The following is a 25279-nucleotide window of genomic DNA, read 5'->3' on the forward strand; positions in this document are numbered from 1 at the left end:
AACCAGCATAAGTAAAGGATGCTTTTGGCTCTACATTCAGGCACACCCAGTGCTTGTGGTTACAAGGAATTCTGCTCAGAGTTTCCTTCATTTCATCTCAAAACTTCTACAGGCATCAAAAATGCAGCCTAATTTAGCTCATTAAAGAGAGCTGCAGAGAAGTGCTGGCCTCTATTTTTGTTGTTCTCATGAGACAAGATAAACATTTTCTAAGCATTTCATTTGATAAAACAAATAATATCATATTAATATCCTATTTTTAACCTCTCTCTCTGTCTTCTAATCAAATACATTTCCACATAGCTAAGCAAACAACAACAAAAATCTGCAGCAAGCCAGCCATTCCCACTGTGCTTTTATGCTGTTAGAGAAACAGCAAGCTTAGTGCACCAAAGCATGAGCCAAGCCACATTCTCTGTCCCTCATCCCTGAGCCCTTTTTAGCAGCTTGACCCTTTCACTTTTGCTAGGCTTACCCTGGAGCAGGGAAGGCTGCTCCAACAGCCAGAGGTACCAGACTACGGTAAGGTTGGTTTTTCCAGCTCTCAGTGAAGGTATGCACAAATATACCAAACCCCAAAACTGCTTCTTGCTGACCTTCAGTCTGCTGAAGATTAAATTTCTGTGCCAGGGCAAGAAGGCGCATGGGAAGAGTTCAGGCTCACAGTCATGATGGGGTACAAGCCAGTGCTTATGCTTTGAGCAGCATCTCTGCCAAAAGCCACCACATGAGACAGCAGTTGGATGTCCATGGTGACTTAGCCACAGGCAGACGTTCTGCTTTGAGTATGGATAAAGCTGCAACTAAACTGACCTTGTGCTTCCCTGCACTTACAATAAAATTAGTAATAACAATACAGTTAGCTCTCTCCGTTGACATTTTCTAGGGTCTCCACTGAAAGCATGAGTAGGCAAATGAAGAGTTTTTAGTAAGAGTGATTCAGGAATAAATCTCAAAAATAAATGTAAAAGGCCATTTTCTCACCCACATCATCAGTGCAGAAAATGTCAACATATGTGACAAAAGGAAAAAAAAGCAGCAATGATTGATGCAAGTCTTGAAAGATTAGTAAAGAAGTGCTGCATTTCCCAGTGAAAGCTCCCTTTCTACACGGGATCACAGGAGTCCTCTGGACAAACTTCCTCAGCTTCTCTTCCCTCAACCCAGTTTGGAAGTCTCTGCAGTGCAAAATAAGCCAGATAATATTCAGCTCTTGTTCTTTAGTCACAAAACGCTCTTTGCATGAATCCAATAAGTGTCTATTAAAATAAATAAACCCCCTAATGATTCAAGATAACCTAATCAAGACAGCTGAAACAGATAAAAGACTAACTGTAATGGAGAGTTCTGTTATGGCTTCAGTGAATTCTTGATGAGGGGAGAGAGAGGAGGATTGAACCTGAGAAGTTTTACTTAGAGCATTTTGATACAGTTCAAGGTTAGTCACTCAATAGACTGGATTTTCTGCAATGCTCTGTACTTCTCCTCCTCTGAAAATTCAAGGCAAAATGCAAAGCACTTTCGTGAGGGTCACTTTCTCACTAGCCATGTAAAACATGAAACAATACCAAAAAAAAGAGAATGAAATACATGAGCCCTGATGTACCTTAGATTGATGGGCTTACAGCTCTTGGTCTCAGAGGGGAGGATGCTATGCACTGAGGGTATTTCCACCATCCAAGTTCAAACTAGCTTCTCCCCATGTTAGAGAGGAAGTATGATCTTGTGGTTAGGGCAAACAGCCCACCATCCGCTCCCAAGTCTGCCAAGGACTTCCTGAGCAAAGCCTCAGCTCCCCAACTGTCCCTTACTCACTCAGCTGCTGAGAGGCTAACACGCTGCTGCAGACACCATCAGGGCCTCCAGCCCTCAGTCAAGTTTATTCTTTCTTTGTTCACTTCTACAGAGGCCAAAGATATGAACCAGAGACAGAGCTTGGCCATCTTAACAGTTTTTGAAATGTTGGTCCATGGGGTATCTTGCTTTACTGTGGTGCAACTGGAACAAATTCCAGTCCCTTGAGGGACTGAGGAAGAATTTCAGTTTCAAGGCTATACTTTTTGCTTTCACTGGACTGGTGAAGGTTCCATTTGCCCTGCCCAGGGTAAGCCTCCATCAGAGTGCAGCCTGCTTCCCCATGTCACTACAACCTGAGTAAGAAAAGTCTCTTGCCCTGGGAGAACTGTAGGAAATTTGGACTCCGTGTTCATACAGACTCTGCCCTCCTCCAGACTGTCAACAAGTGCTCCAGACAGCTGTGCCAACTATCTATTTTGATAGCGACTGTTTAAGATGAACAGAACCATATTCCTAAACTCATTTTGTACAGACTAAGAAAAAAATGTCTGTTGAGCACAGCACAGCCTCTGATAGGACTCTCACTAGCAGAGGTCAAAGGGGTGATGCTGCTTCACAGTATTACAGAAGTGCTGGCACACAGTCACAGGGGAAATGATTTTCCTGAAGTTGTACTGTGGAGCAGTTGTAGAAATGAATGTACACACCAGTTTTAACAACCAACAATCTGAACCTGCAGCAATCTAAGGTCAAAATCTCTGCTTGTCCCACTGCCCAACTCTGCAGACACACAGGCCACCTAAACCTCTCTGAAATGGCACACCAGAAACCCATCTCTTTGCAAATTAAATACAACCAGGAGAGCCAATAGTGTAGGCTGGAAACCAAATCCTGGTGTTCCAGCCACACTCAGAAACATTCCCAATCTGTTAAGACAGAACCCAAGCTTAACCACTTATAGGACAAAGGGCACTAGCAGGCAGCATCCCCAGAGAAGCACATTGTCCAGCAAGTACATCACTAACAGCTGACAACTAAAATAGGAAGACAGCTCTGGAGGCTGTGTTGTGAGTGCACTGAGCTCTCAGCTCCTGCTGGCTTCAAAAATACGAAGAGATGCACAGCATTTCACAAACAAAGCTAAATATGTCTAGATATAAGTTGCAAGCAATAAAATGCATATTAAGGTACGCAAGTGATCAATGAATAAACTGGTGTCTAAAATGAACACCTTGAAATCTTTATGAAGGTGGATTCCTTAAAGAATTCTCATCATACTACCTTAGTACCTCCATGAGGCCCTGATCCTTGCTGGTATGTTGACTTGTGAGCTCTGTAATGTGCAATGTCAGTTTCTAGAATCTGCCCTTCTCTTCAGCTGCTGAACTGAGACTCTGCCATGACTTAAGAATGAAGATTACTTGTTAAATCAGAGGTCAATTACCTCCACCAGTAGATGATACCATTTGTAATAACTGCTCTCAGTGGGTACCACTGTTCCTGTACAGAGACAGAAAATGAAATGAGGCCTCCATCGACTCTGGATGTTCTCTTGGGTACATGACACACAACCCCATGTATAAACTGCCAAAACAGCCCTGTTGAAGATTCACTGCCTGCTAAAACTGTGAAGATCTCACAGCACCGTGGATTGCTGTTGACAGAACAGCAGCACCCAACATAACACATGCCTTGTTAGCAAACTGGAAGCCTCTTAGTAGTCTGGGGTGAGGGAATAATAGAAGAAGCCAACGCAATGCAAGCCAGGCTTGTGGAGAATAGCAAGTAAGTGAACCTTGGCGGAGAGTCCAAACAAAGCCTCAGACTAGCTCTTTTTTCACCCTCTTTCAAACTCTCTTTTCTGCAAACACGGGCAGTTTTCATTGAGCACTTCCCACCACGTAACTCAGCTGCAGAAATCAGCAGCATCTTCACCAGGTATGTCCACAACTGGCACAACTGGCCTGCACAAAGCACTGGGAATGCCCGACTGCCAGCTTTCAGACAAGATAAGGCAACATACTGACCATGCCAGTGGCTCTCCCCTGCGCCAGTAGCTGTGTCCTTGCTTTTGGCACTCCTTCAGGCCACAGAGTCCCCCAGCCAGCAGCAGGACACCAGAGACACACCAAGCCACGCCAGAAGCGGGCACACAGGCAGGCTTTGGGGCAGGAGGAGGCTCTGTACCACTATGTTTCTTTGCCATGGCTTCTCTGTTCCTGCCTTCCAGTGCCCCTATAAACCACTTTCATGCTCCAGCAGAGCGCTATGACATCTCAGCATGGCAAATGCTGGGTCATCCCAGGGAGCCGGTATTGCTTTGGCAGGGCTGGGGAACAAAAGAAACATCAGCCTCAGAAACACTTCTTTATTCGCTGCTGCACAAAACCTTTATGTGCAGCAACTTTGCTTTAAACAATAACAGTTGTGGATCCTGTTCTTAACCTTTAGCATCTGGCATTCAAAATGTGCCCTGCTCTTTTTCCATGTAAAAGACTATGGATCTTAATTTTGTTTTGGCACTGGGGTGGAATGCGGCCAGAGAAGTGCACTTAAGCTGGCACAGACCAAAGCTGGTAAGCCACCCAAATTACTGTTGGGTGATTCAGTCCCTCTCTATTTCAAGAAGCCTCTGGGTATAAGGACAGGAAGCTTGCAGGCAATTTTAAGCCAAACCTCAGAGAGGCTGGCACTTGGTCTGTGTTAAGCATTCCTTATTAAAAGCTGTCCAGTCTGGATTCTGGGTGGAACTTTGATATTTGCATGGAGTAAAGAATAAGGGGCACGTTTGCAAAATCAATTGTGCAGTTTTTATATTTACTGCACGTTTACCACATATGTCATTTATTACACAGTGGAAAACCGTTAAATGCACAGTAGTTGTGCCAAGTGGCATTATGCTTTTAACAGCTTTATTCGTTTAACAGCTCCAGTTCTCATTATATTTTGCCATGTGGTACATGAGATTTTTATGCATTTAACAGTTTAAGAGGGTTCCGTGGTATTTTCCTTTTATGTATTTCATACTGAGCCTGGGATTTGGTTGGAGGGTAGAGGGACTGTAACCCCTGTACCCTGACAAGAGAAAGCAAAAGGCAAAGAAAATTAATGATTAAATGAGGAAGGAAAAATTAATCAGATCTCCATGTATCAGGACACAAGTACCTGCAACAGGTACACGGGGCTCTCCCATGTGCTTGATAGCCTTTAATGCTTTGTTTATATGCATTTCAACCACTTATTTTACATCTACTTTAGTGCTTATGATGCTGTTTCCCTGCATGGAGGAAAGGAAAGTATGTATTTTTCAGAGGGCATGCACCTAGATACTTCTACCCCACTCTCACTGTCACACATTTGTGCATTTTTGTGTGCGTGTCGATGCTCTCTCTTAGCTCAACTGAGTAATTTAATCTAGGATCAGAAGCAGCTTTTTTCACTGCGTAAACAATTCCTTCCAACAACTTTCAATCCACTTGCTGCCCTTCGCAAAAATCTGTCTGTGCTCCTTTCCACAAAATCCCTTCTAGTGCATTATATTTTTTTTAAGAGTTGGATGAAATTTTTAAATTAATGGATTCCCTTCAAGACTTCACCCTGACTGAAGTTTGCTCACATGTATTTTTTACACCCAAGGTAGAAATTAATCCAGGAGAACTCACTGCAGTGCCTTCTCATGCCTTTTTGTAAGAATGATTTGATCTGATGTGAATTATTCACGTGGCAGTACCGCATGCAGCACATACAACATGGAAAAAAGGAAACACCTGCCTAATATGCCATTTCCCATTGCCTTCCCTCAGTTAATCACTTGAGAAAACAATTTCGTTACCTGCCAAATGCAAAGGATACCACCATTTCGAAAGGGCCTTGTGCTACTAGCAGAGGTGTAAGTTATATACCACACATGGGAAAAGACATGCGTATTTGTACAGAAGGGGAGAAAGAGCTTGGCTGTGAGCTGACCCTTTCTTCAGCCTCTTTTAAAAGGGAAAAGGAAACCACTTAAGCAGGCAAAAGCCAAAACATTACAGGTTCCCCAGAGATGAAGATTATCACTATTGTAGGAACAGATGCAATTTTATTGGTGGGAGGAGGAGATAGGTCTTGTCCCAGCCCCAGAGTTTGCTTTAGAAACAAAACCCTCAAAAGCCCCACAACAATGAAATCCCCTACACCACTCACCTGACTCTTATTGGCAGCCACTTTGGCAAACAGAGCTTGAGATACCTTGGCCCTTTTCATCTCCTGTTGGATCTCGTCATATATGGCAGCTGTGATGTTGATGTTGGCACTGTCCGCCTTAATGGGGAGGTCTGTTGTTGGTGTCGAGGTTTTGGCCTACCAAGAGACCATGAAAATAATAATTAAAAAAGTGCTGCTTTCAGCCCAGCCATCTGTGCAGAAATTATCAAAGGATTTCAGTCAGCTGATGCCAAACTGCATTAGCTACAGAGGGACACTTCCTGTCCATTATTCTAATCAGGTTAATTGTGATTGGAAATAATTGCAGTGCATTCCTATAGGACATGCAAGGCCCTGTCAACTCTCCCCCTCTCCCTCTCCCAGAATGCTTATTGAGCAGCTCAACAACAGAATAGGCAGCCAGGGCACTCAGCTGCAGGCAGTCACTGAAGTTGGCTTTGCCAGCTAGCTACTGCAGCACAGCCACCAGACTCTACCTTCTCCCCCCTCCCTAAAAGTGGCCTACACCTTGGAGAAAGAGCCAATTCTCCCAGAAAAAATGAGTAAATGGGTAGAGGTCTCTAAATAATAAATTATTACTCAATTTAATGCAATCCCTCAAGTCTCCCTCATCCTTTATTAAAACTATACGTATGCCACTTGAGTATGTATGGTTTCCCAGCCTTATCATCATTATGCTAGCCAGACAGTCACCTAATTTCACCTAGGAAATCAGTGGAAATGAGAAAAAAAAATCATTTCATAAAGCTGGGCTTTGGCATGCCTTTGATGTGCTGCCCTCACTCTCCTAAACTCATATTGAGATTTTGTGTATTCCACTGCACTCCTTTTAATTGAATGATTTCCCATCAGCTTCTGTGACAAATGAAGGACAATAATGGACTCTGCCAGTACTTTCCCCGGGGTGGACTATCCCTACAAGGTTTCTATCAATACAGTACAGCAGGTTGCTACGAGACATTGATTTTAAAGCCCCTTGGCTGTGGCAGTCCCCAGAATGCACTGGCAGGCAAGGGAGCGAAGGTGGTGTGATGCTCACTGAGCACTCTCAGCACCAGCGAGTCCTTGGAGACAGATCTCATTTGCTTTCCAGAGCTCAAAGAGGAGGGATACCAGGGCTGATCACTGCACCCCTTACACCTTTACAGGGGAACATGTGGATTACTGGCAAAATCTCTGCTTTGTCTTGAGATGTAAAGGGCTTAGGAAACCACACAACCTAGGTGGCAAAACTCACACTTCCCAGCATATCCAAACCACCCATACGCCCTGGTGACACTCATACTTGGCCCAATTATGAACCTCTTCAGATGGCTCCTGTTTTTGTGTCAGAGTTGAGGCTGCTAGAGTACATCTAATGTTAATTTTTAACTAGGCAGGCATGTTCAAATGATTTTTTGTTAACAAGAAGGTTAGTTAGGCAAAAAACAAACCTTCTGAACTTTCTCTGCTTTGTTGTCCTCCAAATCTTCCTTTTTCTTTTTTGTACCAAAGGCCACATTAATAATGGAGCCAAAATCCTGTCAAGACAACAATCTAGACCAATCACCCCTCCTACCACTTCCCGATAAAGCTTTAAGCAACCTGTATCTTCGCCCTTTCCTACTGCCCAAGCTCAGCAGGCACAGCTCTGGGCTTGTTCCCTGCCTATTGTAGACAGGACACACATAGATTCCTGCTCCTGCTAAGGCTATCCTCTGTGTTCAAGTGGGGACAGCTGGGCCAACTGCAGCTGCCCCGTGCCCTGGGAGGCCAGTGCAAAACCTACTGCCAGGAGCACATGCCGCATATGGACTGATGGACGGACGGACGGACAGGGTCACCATGCTCAGAAATTCAATGTTTACAGGCAGATGAGCATTAGGGAAATTCTGGGAAACATAAGAAAACAACAAAGAGATCATAGGAAGGAAGAGGACTGTCCAAAACTGTTAAGACTCCTTTAATGGATCTTTGTCGGGTATAAAAAACCCCTTTCCAGTCGCTGGAGCCCTTGGCTAGCACAGCAGCTGAGGTCACCACCACCTCAAAGGCCACTATGGAGGTCTGAGATCCTGAGACGAACAAAATCAGCATTTAAAAAAAAAAGATTTAAAATATATCTCCATCCTGCATGGGTCTCCTACACTTCCAGCTCCACAGTCACGCGTCAGGAAAAAAGCCTGCCAAGCACACTCTGAAAGATGCACTATTTTTTATTTGATCACTGAAATAGGCAGGGCAAGTATCAACCTCAAGTATCAGTCACTGAAATAAAGTATTTTATGTTAGATGCCTAGATTCAAAACTGAACTTGATACTAAGAAGGAGTTTACCACTACTGAAATGCTCATTGCAAACAGTGGGGAAAAAAGAAGTGTTTGTAACTACAGTGCCAGAGCACTGAAACCCAGACCTTACTGCCAGTGTTCTGCATGGACACAGCAATCTCTAACAGCTCAGAGCCTCTTCCCCCCAGCACTCATACCCATTTGCTAAATCAACATGCCATTCTCACCTTCAGCCAGGTCCTGAGCCAGGGACACCCCATGAGGGTGGCTTGGGGCTGGCTCAGAGCTAGGGAGAGTCGAGCCAGGTTTCTCTGCATGCCCTTACACCTGCCTGCATGACACCCCCAGCACTTTCACAGGTATCTGCCACTGCCCTCCTACCCAGCGCACTCAATCCCGAAAGTGTTCCTGCAGGAGATCAGTATCTATGAAAACCATGTTTCCAAATGCCATTCCATTATCTCCTCCAGCACCCTTACACAATTCCTGGAAGGATGGTACAGTTCCTACCACTGTTACCCCCAAAGCACCCCACTCCAGGGTAGGTACCATACCTGCCCGGAGAGACGACGTGCTAGGAATTGCCGTGCAGCCTGCGAGGATGGCATTTGTCTCATCAGAGCTAGTACCAGGCATATGGGGAAGCACAGTAGCTGTGCTGCCTGCCCAGGAGCTGGGAAGCAGCCTCATTTGCAGAGGTGTCCAAGTTGTCAAAACAGCACCTGTGCTGACTGGTGCTGGCCCTCTGAGGGCTGGGGAAGGGGAATGCTATCCATCAGGCACAAGATAAGCACTGGGTACACAAACCTTTGTGTGTTGCTTTTGCTGATTAAAAACCTCACAATATTCTATTGGATTCTTCAAGTCAAAATAAGGTGAAGGATGGGATGTTTAATACTTCCAGAGAATGGTTTTCTAGCAACACTTAGCTAAACTAACACAAAGGAAGGCAAAATTTCCATTATTTTAAATTATGTTCTAGCTGTGGTTAGAGCATGGGAAAATGGCATATTTCAACACAGGAATGGGATAGGGCAACAGAGCCAATTTTTATTCTCTCTGGATGCCATCTGAACTCTCAATTTCCTTTTGGTACTTGGTTATAGTTGCAAAACCTATTGCAATAACTATAAGTAGGAGTAAACTAATCCTCTAATGAACAAATACAAATGCAGAAAATGGCTACACTACTTCAACAATAAAACAGTTCCCTATATATTTTTATTTTCACTTAAAGGTAACTAAAAAAGATAGGAAACATACAATGAGTTTCCCATGTAATAAACATTCCGCATCAAATTTGGGCTGGCAGGATACGCCAGTGAAAATAGCTCTTTATATCCCGTGAAGCACACCCACGTGCCTGGGTTAAGCTGAACGAGCTGACCAATTTCTACAAAATCAATGCACAATCCTTAAGGATGATCAGTTTTCTTGTAAAACTATGCTCCTGCTGCCTTTGCTTACTTACTTTTAGCAGCTGTGGCTACAGAATTCAATGAGAAGTGGTCAGTAGTACTATTCTAAGCCCAGCTAACACAGCCTGAGACTTTGCAGACTACATGACTGTGAAAGCACCAAAGCAGGAGGGTTATAAGAGCCCATCTACTACAGAACTGAGACATGCTAGAACTGACCTGTCATGTCTACACCTCTAGAAAGCTCAGGGTCAAGTTAGGCAAATGTCATGACAGGAGTTAATCATCACCCCTGTGCAGGCACCCTCACTTTCCAGAGTATACATCTGGGCTAGCAAGCAGTGTGGCACTGGTAGGGATGATTATTACAGTGCAGTATGTGGATGCTCAATCTTAGTGCAAAGGAACAACCTACCCAGGGAAGAGTGGGTGGCAGCGGCACATTAATAAAACACATGCAGTTAAGTCAATGAGATGACAGCTGCTTTGGAGCTCAAAGCATCACCTTCCTTCCTCACACCCTGCCCATCTCCACCTTCTGTACTTCAAATAATTACTTGTGCAAATCTCACCTCTAACTCAAGGACTGTGATTTCCTACACAGAATATAGAGCACACAGATTTCTAACAATGTCTAATTCACTATCAGCCTCTGCTCACCACAGATTTTTCATCGCAACATTTATGAACCTCTCCATAAGCCCAGAAATTTGTTCTGTGCTCTGAAGAATGTGTAATGGACACAGGTATAAAGCTACATGCACTGTCATGCTATAATATATTCTATAACAGCCATTTAATGGACATACATCAACAGCCTGTATGCAATGCCCATATGCACTCTTTCAGGCACTAATGTTATATACTCTTTTGCATTTATGGCATTGATTACAGCTAGCTCACAGTGTCTGGTGAAATCCACCCCAAAACCTTACAAAAGATTTTCCACAACTCATCTGGCTGAGGGGAGCCACAGACACAGTGGAGAGAAACTCCTTCCCTGGAGTAATCCTCACAACACACAGGCAAACACTGCATCTTACCTGGGGGGTTCTGGAGGAGCTTGGGCTGCTGGCAGCTGAAGACACCATGCTCACATTGGGGTTCATACTTCTCTCTCTCTCATCCTGGTAGATACGATCCCGCTCTGAGTCAGGCAAATTGAGGAAATTCTGCATTGCCCTTAAGTTTACCAGGAGAGACTGGGAAGCTGTCCTAGGGTCTTCTTCTTTACGCAGGATCTCTGACAACAAGCCCTGGTTTAAAGGGGAAAAAAAAATCCAGTCATGTGTTGGTGGGTTTCTTTGGGTTTCTTTAATTTGTTTAGTATAACCAGCTGGGTTGCAATACTGAGAACCTACATCAGAATCTCATGGGCTCTCCCTGAGGGGATATTTTGTAGCAAAGTGTTTGTCTTCTAGGGGCTGGGGTTTATTTTGGGACTGTCCTATTCTGGCACCGTAATAAGCTTCTGAGTACGGAGATGCTGGATAGGAAGGTAGGTGCATTGGGTAGAAGAAATTGCAGTTATCATCAGGTGCTTGCTGCAAATATTTTAGGAGCTGTTAGATCTCTTTTTACTTGAAGCTGGGAACACTTGGCAATCCTGTTCATCTTTGACAAATCTGCCAAAGTTGGTAAATTTAGTTTCGACATTTAAACAGTACAGGAGGTCTATAAAGAAGAACGTGTGACTGGGTTTTGATGTTACAGTCCGTTCAGTTCAGTTTGGACAGTCATTTCTGAAAGGATAAAATGGAGCAATAATAAACCTTAGAATCTAGCATTAGGGATTTAACCCATTCTTTCACATCTCTTTTTAAAATACCACAGGCTTCACACAGCCGCCAGTAATGAACACCATATTAATCTAGTTTTTATAAAGGCCATTACACAGCACTTCAAAAAAATAAAGAGTAAAAATGAAAAGAGTTGGAGAGATGAAAATGTCATTAAGAGAGGCTTAAATCTAATTATGGGATTAAATTTATGCATAACTGTATGCACTCAACAGTTCTACAGATTATCTAGAAGTTACACGCACAACATGCAAGTCTGGATCGGGGCCTACAGAAACTACTGGGACATAGCATGTGCCACCAGTTTTCTGCAGGCACCCTTGGCATCCAGCACTTCACAAGTGGGGACTTCATTCCAAAAATCAACAACAGCAAATTCCTGAATCACAGATGTTTAAAAGAACTGGTGTGCAAAGAAGCAGAGAGGGACCATTTCTGCCCATCAAGACTACTTACAGCATATCTTAACATAAGAGATCATTATAATATCAAAATTATGTAGTATCATGATTCTACGCAGTGGGAGACTCGTTATTTTAAAAGGCTATTCTGCCAATATGTTTCCCTGAGCAATGTGACCTCCTTCCCACCTCCCTCCTGTCACAACCCAGAGCACTGGCCACAGCAGCTGTGTGAAATCCCACTCAGAGCTCTCAGAGCTCACCTTGACTTGCTGCTAGGAGAGGTGCAACACACAGCAACCGTGGGCACAGGGATCCCACATGATTCCTCTGCTGCTGTTGACATGAGCATTCTACAGTTACTTTATAGCCACCACCAAGGCAAGCTGCCTCAGGAGTACCGGCAAAGCTTACTCCTTTCTTGTAAAAAAAAATGTTACTAGAAAACAACCACGTACTCAAAGCCCTGTAATATTTAGTCTTAGTTTACATTTTTCCGTATCAGAGGTTCTCCTCCAAAATGCCTTGCTAAAACACTGACACTACAGTTGGCTAATTAACCAAATGTCAACATTTTTAGTATATATTGCTTATTTACCAGGCTCCTTAGCAAAACCAACTGACCAGCAAATGATGGATCTCTATCTGCCTTCATCTGCTATCTGCTATTAAACACCTACACCAAAACACATACATGAAAGCTCTATTTCAGCACTGTTTACACCAGAAGTGCTCAAAACAAGCTCCACACACAACCTGAAGGCATTCTGCACACAGCTCCATCTTTTCAGCTCCTCATCTACATAATCAAGGTAAGACACTCCCAATTACATTTTTCCGCAATTATCAGAGTAGGTACCAGAAGGAGTGGAGCTGGGAGAGCTCTAGTCAGAAATGGGATGGGAGAGAGAACCTGGCTGCTGAAAAAGGTATACACTGGGAAGAACACTGAAGTTGCAATGCTGGGCTGACCTTTGGTATTCTCTCTGACCTCAACACAACTGCATGCTCATACTTGCTTCTTCCTCAGGGTTTACCACACCTCAGAGAAGCTAGGGACATTTTGAACAGCTTTCTAAAGTTTGACAGGCTCACTGGCTGGAGGAGATTAACCAAGAAAGGACACACAGGAGCCCGAAGCCATGACCTGCATGGTTCCAAGATCGATACAGCAAGCGACTATGATCATTTTCCCTTAAAGTCAGTGAAAAATTCTCCAAACACAGTAAACAAATGAAATATTGGTTCCACCAATTCTCTACATTCCTAATTCCCTGGGCCTTTAAAGGATATATACCTATATACCTTCTTTTTTTTAAAAAAAAAAAAAAGCTCAACTTCAAAAATTAAAGACTGTAGGTTGAAAGAAAGGCACCTGAAAGCTACTGGAGCTGACTCTTAAGGCAGTTTTTTTCCCCCCTCTCATCTTAGCCCAGCCAAATTTATGGTCCAATTTGAAAAATGGAGGACAGAAACATATGTGAAAGCATGCCAGCAATTACTTTTCCATGCAGACATTGACTCTGCATGTAAATCAGAGGCTTATAGGTACAAGTGGCTTGGTCATGGCACTAAGAGGTATCTCACTGCCTGAGATATCAACTCTTGTGTTGGAAGGCTCTGATTCACCATCAGACACATCTTATCATGGGGTAGATTTGATGCTGTGCCTCTTGCTCCTACGAGGGTCTCATTTTGACCTGCTACAAGGACATAACAATATTTTGCACCACTACTGCTCGATGAGCAGGCTGTATGTACACTGCTGGAAGCCTCACCTCATACAGGCATCTGCTCCAGAGAGAGGGACCAGGTCCTTCCCCCAGCACCACAGCCGAGCCAGCGCCTCGCAGGGGCAAACTCTGCTCCCTACACCCTGCTCCAAGCCCACAGGTAGGAAACCTGGTTGCAAGAGGGTTTTTCTGCAGCTCCTCTAAGTGCTTTGGCAGCTTAGGAACCATGTAAACAGCAGGAGAGCTAATAAGAAAACTGACTCACAAGGGAAAAATCTCATGTCCTCCTGCAACTGAAGATAAACAACACTGGTAAACAGCAGCAGCTAGATAGCTGAGTGATAGGGTAGGACAATAAAATAAAGTATCTTGAGAGCAATAACATTGACATTAATATAATTCTGAGCTACTGAAGTATACACAAACTAACCAGTGAGCAACATTATAAAAAATAAAGTGATATTAAATAATCTGTTCAGCCTTTTTGTCACCTGCAACAAATTAGGCTTTCAATATGCAAAACATCTTCCTTCCAGAAAAGCAAATGATCAGGATTTCATTTAATTGTAATTTAATGAGGCATAATGTATTTTTTAAAGTGATATACACCAGGTGCGTGGTGAGGGAACTGGCCCAGCCAGACAAACCCCACTGTTTCTGTTTTTGAGAAAACCCTACAGCCAGCCAGAGACTGTTTTCATTTCTGCAAATTATGTTGCTGTTGAGGGGGGTGAGGAAGGGAAGCCTACAGCATTCATACATTTGTTATAAAATTCCATTCGCTGAATAAGCTCATTCTGACTTACTTACATCTCACATATTAAAAAAGTACAGATAAAAAATTGGCAGTTTGCAGAGTTACCAACTCTGCAAACCTGAAAGATGATCTTCAGGGACTAGAAAGTCTGAATATGATTTTAAATAGCCAGCCAGACCTTCTACACTGAACACAGCTCCCAGGATACATTTCTAGGACACGTATCTTGGTAGTATCTTTGCTTTTCCACTCCTCTGCATCAGTTTTAAACCTGCTGCTGAAGAGGCAACTGATGAAGTTTAATGTTCACATAGGCTGTGCTTGCAAACAAGGTGTGTGTTCACCCCAAGACAAGAACTCTGTGTAGGATGGTTTACCTATACAGCTTGCACCACTTTTTAAATTACACCCCGGATTCATCATTGACTTTCAGAAAAATACTACCTGTGGTGGAGAAAGAAGCACATATCCAATCAAAATAGAAAAGTCACTAAATCTATTTAAGGTAGGAGTAATTTTGTGAGTGTTCTACCAAGCTAGCTGAAATGTAGCTCTTCAAGCCAGCAAAGTCCCTGTCATGGGGGTTTGCTTTGCAGTCACTCTACAAAAACTCATTTGTGAACTTCATTTTTTCACTTCTATTAACAGCAGGATTTCCAGGGCGAACAACCTCATGGGCAAGAAATCTTTTTTAAGAAACTTCTGACAGATGACACAGTACAATGCAGAGTGGATGTTGTTTGAACTGGCTCTGACCAACTGACCAAACTCTGAGGTAGCCAAAGACTTGACCAAAGCCCACAGAAGGCAAATGAAGCCTCTCTGCCCTCTTCCCAAAGGGCTCCTGCTCAGGCCTGGAAAGGGTGTAAATGAGATCTCAGTGGGACGTCAAGACTGCACTACCAGTAACCGAGTGCAGGATTATTTTGCAGTTGGAACTTTTGGATGGGGATAAGGCAGTGATGCCGGAGTGCAGCCCAGACACCAATGTCCTGGGGACAGAGGAGGATGAGGGCCATCAGGCAGCAGGTGACTCACAAGCACTGGCCAGAACCTCACACACATCAGACGACTTCTTGGATAGAAACTGTGCTCTGCCCCCATACAAGCCATCTGACTACAAAACCAGGGACTAAGGTTAAAGTGGTTCAGAACAGGCATTGGACAACCAAAACACTGGCCACGGCAAAAACTTAAATAAACTCAACTAACGTGCTAAACCTCAGGTTTTATGTTGTGCATGAGTAGATATATATGAAGGACTAAAAAAGCATAAACACTTTTTTCAGACTTTTGATTGATTTGTGCCTTTCCATACTTCTCCTATGGCCAAAAGCAACAGAGGAAATGCTGAAATACTAGAAAAATAATGCTACTGTAGTATTTAAAGTTCCAAGTACTTTAAGCCCAGACTCAATAGGAAAGCTATTCTCCTTCCCACCAGGGAGAGGTGCGACTCTGAGCAGGATCAGAAAATCCCAGAATCATCAAGGCTGGAAGAGACCTTTAAGATCATCAAGTCCAAATGTCAATCTAGCAATATCACTGTAACCCATAAACCATATCACCCAGCACAAGATCCAGACACCTCTAAAACACCTCCAGGGATAGTGACTCCACCACCTCCCTGGGCAACCTATTTCAATGCCTGATCACCCTACCAGTGAAAAAATGTTTTCCTAATATCTACCTCTCCCCTGTCAGTTTAAGGCTATTTCCTCTAGTCCTCTCACTGCAGGCATGGTAGAAGAAACAATTCCCCACCTCTCTACAGCCCCCTTTCAGGTAGTTGTAGTTGACCAGCAATGAGGAGAAAGACTTGAGAGTGACAGTGGATGATAAGTTCACTATGAGCTGCAGTGTGTGCTAGCAGCCCAGAGAGCCAATCCAATCTTGAGCTGCATCAAAAGGAGTGCAACCAGCAGGTCAAAAGAGGTGATTCGTCCCCTCTGCTCTCGTGAGACCCTACTGGGAATACTGTGTGCAGTTCTGGTGTCCTCAACATGAGAGGGACATGGAACTGTTGGAGCAAGTGCAGTTGATAAGAGGACTGGAGCATCTCCCCTATGAGGACAGGCTGAGGAAGTTGGGGCTGTTCAGCCTGGAGAAGAGAAAACTGTGCGGAGAACTCAGAGCAACTTTTCAATATCTGAAGGGCCTACAAGGAGCCAGAGAGGGACTCTTTATCAGGAACTGCAATGATAGGACAAGGAGTAATGGGTTCAAACTGAAGGAGGGAAAGTCTAGGTTGGATGTGAGAAAGAAGTTTTTTCCTGTGAGGGTGGTGAGATACTGGCACAGGTTGCCCAGGGATGTGGTGGCTGCCCCAACTTTGGCAGTGCTCAAGGCCAGGCTGGATGAAACCTTGAGCAACCTGATCTTGTGAGGAGGTGTCCCTGCCCATGGCAGGGAGTTGGGACTAGATGATCTGTAAGGTCCATTCCAACCCCTAAATTCTATGATTCAATGATTCTATATAGGAATTTATTCAAATTCAGCATCTGGATCTTAAAGGCCAGTGATGTTAACCTGTCCCTTCTCAGCATGCAAGGTCTATTTCCAGCATGGAAGGCAGCATTCAGGGAACCCCTTGTTAGCTCCTCATTCCTACTGAACTATGCTGTAATCATACCTTCAGCATACAACAACAAACTTGATTTTGCTGGGCTAAAACAACCATTTGCGTTTAAAGTTGTCTGCTACTTGCAATTGAAAGCTGGAGGCAGCAGGTCAGCCCAGGGAGCTCTGCAGCAGAAGCACCACCTTCTCATAACCCTTCAAGGTAAAAAGCATTTCCACCTATTGCATTTCTCTCATATCAAGGCAGGCTTTTACCATGACATCTCTTTGCCTCTGCATTTACTCCAGGTCCTACCTTCCATGTTGTCTTCTGGGCTGAACAAAATACATTCAGCAATTCTGAGAACACTTCTCTTTGCCTCCAAGTATACAACACAACAAGAACTCCTATATGAAGTATTTGCAGGCTTCTTAGGACTCAAGCTCATTTTCAAATGGTCACTGCTTTGCTTCATTTCCCTTGTATCTCTTCCTAATTCCAGTTATGATATGAGGCAGAAGTGCTGGAAGTCTTTTAGAAATGCTTATCCTGGTGATGTGTCCAGTCATGCTTTAGATAGTCAGTGGAAATTTTTGAGTGGTTAACCAAACCAAGGACCTTCATATCCCTCCTGTCACAGTTTCCATCAGGCAAAACTGTGTTTGCACCCTGTTTCTCGACCAGCTCTTCTGTCTCAATGCGCAAAATGTGCAGTGCCACATTTGTGTCAGTTCATATGAACTTCAGAACTTGAAGGACTCTGACAGGCTCCATGAATGGGAGACCAGCAGTCTCCCAGTACCCTTCAGTGTAGCTGAATGCATCACATCAGTCCACCATTTAGAAGAAATATCCTGATCTCTAGATTCAATGCCTACAGACAATGAGCCTTGTTCTTAAACTCATTTAACTAATGGTAAAATACACACATCTCAGGAGAGAGCTGCTTAGGCACAAAGCATTTAGAGGCTGATTTGAATAAAACTTAGACAGGGTGCAACAATGACAATTTGATTTTTATTATTAAAAATGAAGTGTTTAAATCCTTAAAGAAAACACCTTTATTGCATTAGCTTAATAAAGCTTCTTTTTCATTATGGTATCTCTTTTTATGAGAAAGACAGAATGTGCATGTGGAGCTGAATGTGGATGCATGGGGAAAAAGAGGCAGAGAAAGACCGACCACCTGCAGCCACAAAGTGCCACCATTTTTATGACATACATGTCAGACCATTATACTGAAATACGCTGGAAACTGAGCAAAGAGTCTGTATATCTGTGCCTTTGCTTCCAAGGCTCAGGACTCCTGTTCATCAGCTGAGCAGGCAGCAGCCACCTCCTACAAGCACACATTCTGAAAGCCTGACTCACATGCTACTTAACATCTTTTCATTCAGCCTATTGAATACAATTAAGTTAATTGAAACTGAAATTTTGGGCAGTGCAAAACCCACTGTAGGAACAAATATCCCATGTACAAAAAAATCTGCAATTTATTAAATTAAGCACTTCCCTCACAGACTGCCTTCTTTCCTGTGAGTAGAACAGAATGCTGCTTGTGCCACATTACACCCAAGAATAAAACAAGCAGGCAGCATGAAAGGGTTTCATGCAATAAGAGAGTTTACTATGAGGGTGAAAACCCACAAAAAATCCCCCCAAAACCCAAACCAGAAGCCTTGCTAATTGAAAGCCTGTGCACAATGGGGCAGACACCATAGCAATGAATGCAGCACGACTGTCTCACTAGATACCAGGCAGAAAATTAAAGCTGCTTGTGTTCCTCTTACGCGAGTTAAAGGGAAAAATATTTGTAAAAGGAATTCTTTCCAGGATTTGGCTCACAAGCAAAGGAGGTGGAAGAGTTAGTTATTTCAATAAATCGTATTTCTGACAATGCCTCTTAGAGGACCCTTTTCTGAACTCACTCCAGTTTGGGGCAATATTGCCAAAGAAAGCAGAAGTAGACATAAATGAGGAGTCACATCCCTCCTTGCCTTCCTCCAAAGCCTTTCTCTGGAACTTCCTTACCAACAACGCTCCTGATCTCAGAGCCCCCAGTGCCTCTATAGGTGACAGGTGACATCTCTGCATGCTACAGAAATGTTACTTCCTTCTTCCTCACTGCAGAACCCTGAACTTGCCTGCAGTTTCACCAGAAGTTGGGGCACCATCCAGCATCAAGCCTATGCCTGAACCCACTCTTGTGGCCAAGATGCAACCAAATCCCTCAAACAAGGAGGATGACTTTAATTTATTTCATCATAAATTTCACTACATTCAAGGCTGCTGGAGTTTCTTCCTCTTTGGGCCGTTACTTCCTTTAATCCAAAGAGACATGGTTGGCACCAGCTAACTGGGCATGAGTTGGGTAAGCACTCCTTTCCCATCTGCAGGCTGAGAAGTCAAAACTCTCATGCAGAGCTACTCAGGGCAGGAGGGTCAGTGCTCTTTGGGAAGATGGTTACAAGCAGCCTGAACATGCCCAGTGTTTTTACTCAGCTCTCTTTGTATCTGGCACCACAACTGTTTCGTTTTAAAAGCCTCAGGTTCAGGGATATTTCCAGTTTCGGAGGCTGTTCAGTGAAACAGGCACTGGCCACTCGCCCAAACATTTTACTAGTTTTGGCTATTATGTCAAAACATTGGCAAAAAAAAAGATGCTAAAAAAAAAAAAAGAGAAATATATAAACAGAAACACTCTTCCAGTCTATTGGCTTTGGAGTACACTGGGCACTCCAAAAGAGAAAAGCAGTTCACTGATCCAAGGATGTAGATGAGTTTGGACTTAAAAAAATAGCCTGAAAACTGTCCTGAGTGCCACTCCATGAGCCTGCAGCAAAAAGCGATGCTGAACAAGTGGGAAAGGAAGACGGGTATGTTCACTTTCCTTATGCAGACCAGTATTCAAATGACCTATTTTCCAGCTTGGATTTTGAAGAGCACAAATCACTCCAGCACCTCCAGATTTGCTAAAAAACTTTCCAGAGCAGGACATGGTAAATCCAAGAGAACGTTTTCATGCATTTCCTTTAAAAGCATTCCTCTTAGTCCTGCTTTTTCCATAACCACCACCACCTACCCATTTATCAGAACATTACAACCTGCAATAAGCAAGCTCTGGTTATTACAACCTTCTGGTTGAAATCTGAATGCTGTATTAGGAGACATTATAGTGCAAGAGAGAGACAGTACAAAGGCTCTGCCCTGAGGATGGTTAAAATCCAGGAAGAAGTCCATAGCCTTGGTAACAGCTTTAGCCAGCAGTCCCCTTGTCCTGCCTGATATTTCACACTATCTTGGCTGGCCAACCTGAAGGCTGCTCGTGCTTTTAGAGGCCACTAGTCACCTAGAAGTTATCCTAATGTAAAGATGATGCACGCTTCAGCTGGGTAGGCAGCCTGCACTGGAGCAGTACTGCACTGTACTGACAGTCCCTTTGAATTTATTAAACTGCTTGAGACCAATGAGGGACATCAGCTCCCTAAGCACATTACAACCTCACCCTCTGCAGTCTGTACATTGCAGGCACTTTACTCATGAGATCTGAATGCTTTTAAAACTGTGTACAGGGCAATTCCAAGTGTGAGGTGCATCTGCTCTGCCTCTGACAATTGTACTTCTCCTGTGGATTTGAAGTATTAATCAGACTTTTTCTTGTTTTTCTCTCAAGACTGAATGATTTCATACAATAAAAAAGCGTCAGTCTTACAGAAAGCAAAGCTTTCACTAATGACTGTTTTAAGAGCAACTTCAGCTTATAGCTTGGCTTTATGTCAACATGCCTTACAAAGATGCCCTCCATTTTAAAGTAAAGATATCAGGTATGACCACGTAACTCTCAAGTATTTAGTGGGCCTCATACAGCTCTCTGCTTTCCATTCCAGCCCACTCACGCTCTTGCACACAGTTTTTAAGGCCCAAAGAAGGATGCCTAGTTTTTCATGAGCAAGTTATTAGTTCATAGCAGCAGAGGAGAACAAACTATTTCAGTAAACAACACATTCAAATCAAGGAACCTGCAAATTTCCAACTTATGGGTCACATGCAAAAGGGAGCCAAGGCCAAGTATCCTGGCCACTAGTTTTTCAAGCAAGAAACTGGGCCTCCTGCCCCAGTAATACTGCTAACTGCCTTAGCCGTGGTAAGCTTTCTCCATGCTGCAAGAGAAGGGAAGGCTATACAGAGCCTAAGAAGATGTCATTCCATCAGACAGTATTGCTGAGCAGGTTGTAAGCAACACCATCAGACAAAGATGGCAGTGTGCACCACCATTTTACATGTTTTGAAGGTTGTGCAGGAATTTCTTACTCATTGGGAAGAGTCATTAAAACCATCTTCATTAATTGTATTCTCTCTGGGTGTCCCATCCCATGTGCTGAATAAACAGGCATTTAGAAACTGCAGCAATGGGAATTAAAATTATGACACTGACTCTCTAAAGATAAAATAAGAAGGGGCAGATGTTAGCCCAAGGCACTTACTGAAAATCAGGCATACATGCTTTGAGGGTTCTTCATATCCAGTTTCAAATAAATTGGAAAATGTTCATTTTGGAACTTTCTGTTTGAAAGAAACCCTCTTCATGGCTAACACAGCCTGGGCCAGCTCCCAGCCAAACACCCTGTGCAGCTCTCCTGTGTGCACAGCAGGTACTAAACTGCCTAATGTTCAGTTCCCATCTCAGAGTGGGACCTCAACGGGAGCACTGTGCCCCAAGAAATGCACAGAACTTGTAATGAGCCAGAAGTGCTGTTTTCATGTGTGCAGACAACAATGGCCACAAGTATAAGCAAATATTATTAAGTTATATATTTTCAACTTCAAGAGGAAGATTTGGATGTTTCACAGACCATACAACTGCATCTCTTCTTCTTCTGACCCTCCTCATGTTCTCCTTCCCACACATGCATGCATACATACAAGTGTCAGCCATTTGTTCCAATGGATTTAGCCTAGTTTGGATCAAAGCTTCCTCTACTTCATTTAACAGATTTGCTTAGATGGAAGGTCTCAGGGGAGAAATAATGTTAGCAAGAGGGGGCTTTGCAGCATGGAGTATATAGGTCATTGGACTTTAAAATAAATTAGAGAATAGTTTATCTATTAAACAAGCCCCACAGTACATATTTCATGAAGCTATACTTAATTATAAGCTAATGTGCATCACAGAGCTACCATGAAGGAAGATTAAGCAGTGGCCCATAATGCAGTGATTAATACAATTATTAGCTGGCTGGCATACAGCATCTATTATTTGGTACCATCATGAGAACCAGCAGACCTTCAGTTTCTAATGTTGGCACTTCTGTGACGTGCAACAAACCCAAACATTGCCAAAGAGAAACACACACCTCTGTACCTCAGAGGGGAATGCAAGGAGGTGAGAGTAGACTTGAACTTCCACTTCAAGTGCCATTTACAGAGTTTGCTTCTCCATCATGGATGCATGGAACATCCCATACCTTCTACAACAGTGCAACACTGACTGTCTGAGCACCTCTTCTTAGTACCCTGAACAGTCTCTCATGTGAGGGGAGCTTGATTTGAGCTGCAATTAAAAGCTGAGGACAAGGAGAGATAAGCATGTATCTACGCACTTTTGCTACAGTGATGGCTCCTAGGGACATGATGCACTGTATGTAAGATCACTGGTCTTCTCCATTAAGGCCCTACAGACTAATGAAACACAGCTGTGAGATGAACAAATCTTTTACGGATGCTGTAAGACTAGCCTGTTCTGGAATCAGTGTCATGAACTGTATATAACACTGAATTACTTAAAATGAAAGGCTAAGATATCAGTAATTTCTTTCTTGTTAGGGAATGAGCTTTTGGTTTAATGGCAGACTTGGGCATTACCAGCCCAGCTCTCCCAGTCTGGCTAAATGAGTGCTTCATGTTCAGTGACAGCAGCAAAACCCTCACCAGCAATGTCACTGCTGACCTCTCGCTCAAGTTCAGAATATGTCATACTGTCAATACCATCTACCTTGATTATACCAGGCTTTATATACAATGGGTTATGATCCCAGAGGGATGAAAAGCTTTTCCAAATTAAAAGCAGCATTTTAAAGAGGAAATACTCATACATTCCTAAGTAGTTTTCATTTGATATCCTCAAGGCTAACCCCAGAACTAAAAGCCATGTTGATTGGAAGTGAATGTTTTCTCTGAGTGGAGCCATCTTATGATTTTAATGGAAGAGGGAAGTAATAAAATGTGTTCCATACTTTAGTTCCCTCATAACATGGCATTTCCAAAATGGCAGTGCCATTTCCAAAGAAAATCATTAACCTACAAGAGCAGACAAAGGCACTGTATGGGGCAAGGGACAGACCTCCAGGAGACACACACACACACACCCTTTTTTCTCTTGCTGGTAAATCTTACCTCAAAGAACACCTCCAATTACACAAAAGGAATTTGTACCAATATTAAATATTAAGCCACTTTTCATTTCTTCAGCCTTGCTATGGAGTATTACAATTGAGAGATCATATGTTGTGTGCTTTGAACTGCAGCAGGATAAACGTAAATGGCCTGTCTTTCTGAGCACACACTCACCCTGGATAATCCAGGTGCCAGGCTTAAGATGATGCTATCATCCAATCATTTCAACATCTGCATTTCACTAGGCACGTGAGAAAGCCTGTATTAGATGTATGAAAGCAAACACAATCTGCTGCAAATGACAGGCACTCTTCCCAGCAGTCAGTCCTTAGGCCTACACACATTTGCCCTACACAATTCTCGTGGGAGCAGTCTCTGGCACTAGCTGTGGCATCAGTTGTATCACAGAAAGGAACTGAGGAAGTGACAGAAACCTGAAGGCACCTCTGACTCTCACTGTCTCTTGTTATCTCTTCCTGGCCATCAGGCAGGGGCAGATGGGCAAGTTTATCACCCTAGAGAGAAACTCAGGGGTGATAAACTCACACAAGCAGAATGACTGCTAGAGAACAAAGCTCAGGTAACAGCACGGGGGGGTGGTCAAATGCAAAATGAACAGCTGTTTCAGGAAGAAACAGCCTTGTTTGATACCAGCAAACAGACTGAGGGAAAAAACAGAGGGTGGTTTGACTTATTTCTATGGCACACCTCCTGCCTTGATCTGCAACAACCATACAGCCCCACAAGAGCCACAACTCTGCCCCTTCAGAACTTCTTGGTTATAGAATAGAAATTGATACCTGTGTGCGGTTGAATGCTACTCTTGCAAAGACAGCTTGAGATACACTGGCTCTCTTCAGCTCATCTCTGACTTGCTGGTAAATATCTGGAGAGACTTCCACCGATGAATTTGATGGCTCTGGTTTGACAGCTCTAGGGATGGGTGGATGATTCAAGAACTGCTGGTTGATAGCCTGTGGGTGCTGGTGAGCCAACAGCCGGCTGACAGCAATCTGTTGGTTTATCAGATGGGCCATTGCTATCTGCTGCCTCACCAGTTGTGGACTGAGCTGAGGAGACAGGAGCCCAGGGTTTATCATTGTTTGCATCGTTGGCACTTGGTTTCGGATTGGAGTACTGTGGTGAATTTGGCCATGAGGAGATTGTTCGTTAGTTTTTCCCAAGGTTGCCAGCTGGTTGATATTTGGTAAGTGCATGGGACGTTGACCAAGAACACAATAGTCTGAAAGGTTTTCTCTCTCCACTCTTAAAAAATTAGCTTGCTGTCATTTCAGTTTGTACTTAGGGCGAGGGTTACTGCAGGTAACTGTACACAATAGCACCTACTTTACTTTGTAAATCTACACTTGCATAGAAGTTTGACAGAAACACAAGCAAAAGCAACACAAAGTAAAAGCAACAACAATAATGACCATTCTTTTGGACTTCTCAGGTTTCATCCACTGCTCAGGAAGCCTCCTAATAAATCAGTAGCAGGTATCCTCTCCAGCCTTGTTTCCTAAAGAAACAAGCTTGGACACTTCCACTTACAATGTCACTAACTTTTGAATCTGTCACAGCAAGTTGAATAACTTTTAAAAGTCGTCACTGTTTCAGAATCACTGGCATCTAGGTAAAGGAAAGAAATTCAAATCAATATCCACTCACAAAAACCCAATGGAAACTAGACCATTCCCTGTGCAGCTCATGGAACAGCTTCTCATTACAGACTCATCAACTGCTATCTTTTCCAACATAAACTCTACCTTGCATGGTGCGTGGGTACAGCTAACTGGTACGGTCAGTTCACCCACATGCACTCATCTTCGCTGTGTGAAAACATATTACAAAACTGTGCCACTCACACATGAGAAAAATTTTAAGCAATGGTTCCTATAGCCAAAGCCTCATTACTACGAGTCTGTCCAGAAACCACAAAGCACCT

The 25279-nt window shown here is 43.4% G+C and overlaps 1 protein-coding gene across 1 annotated transcript in view; it reads right to left on the minus strand.

Moving 5' to 3' along the window:
• The window catches only part of SATB2 (SATB homeobox 2), a 117002-nt gene that overhangs the window by 26870 nt on the left and 64853 nt on the right, over window positions 1-25279 (minus strand). The window contains exons 6-8 of the mRNA XM_009074260.1: window positions 24135-24613; window positions 10735-10947; window positions 5983-6138 (exon numbers count right to left, since the gene is read on the minus strand). Coding sequence (XP_009072508.1) covers window positions 5983-6138; window positions 10735-10947; window positions 24135-24613 — 848 coding nt within the window. The remainder of the gene's footprint in view (window positions 1-5982; window positions 6139-10734; window positions 10948-24134; window positions 24614-25279) is intronic.

Source organism: Acanthisitta chloris, unplaced genomic scaffold, assembly GCF_000695815.1.
Source record: "Acanthisitta chloris isolate BGI_N310 unplaced genomic scaffold, ASM69581v1 scaffold1995, whole genome shotgun sequence".
NCBI classification, from domain to species: Eukaryota; Metazoa; Chordata; class Aves; order Passeriformes; family Acanthisittidae; genus Acanthisitta; species Acanthisitta chloris.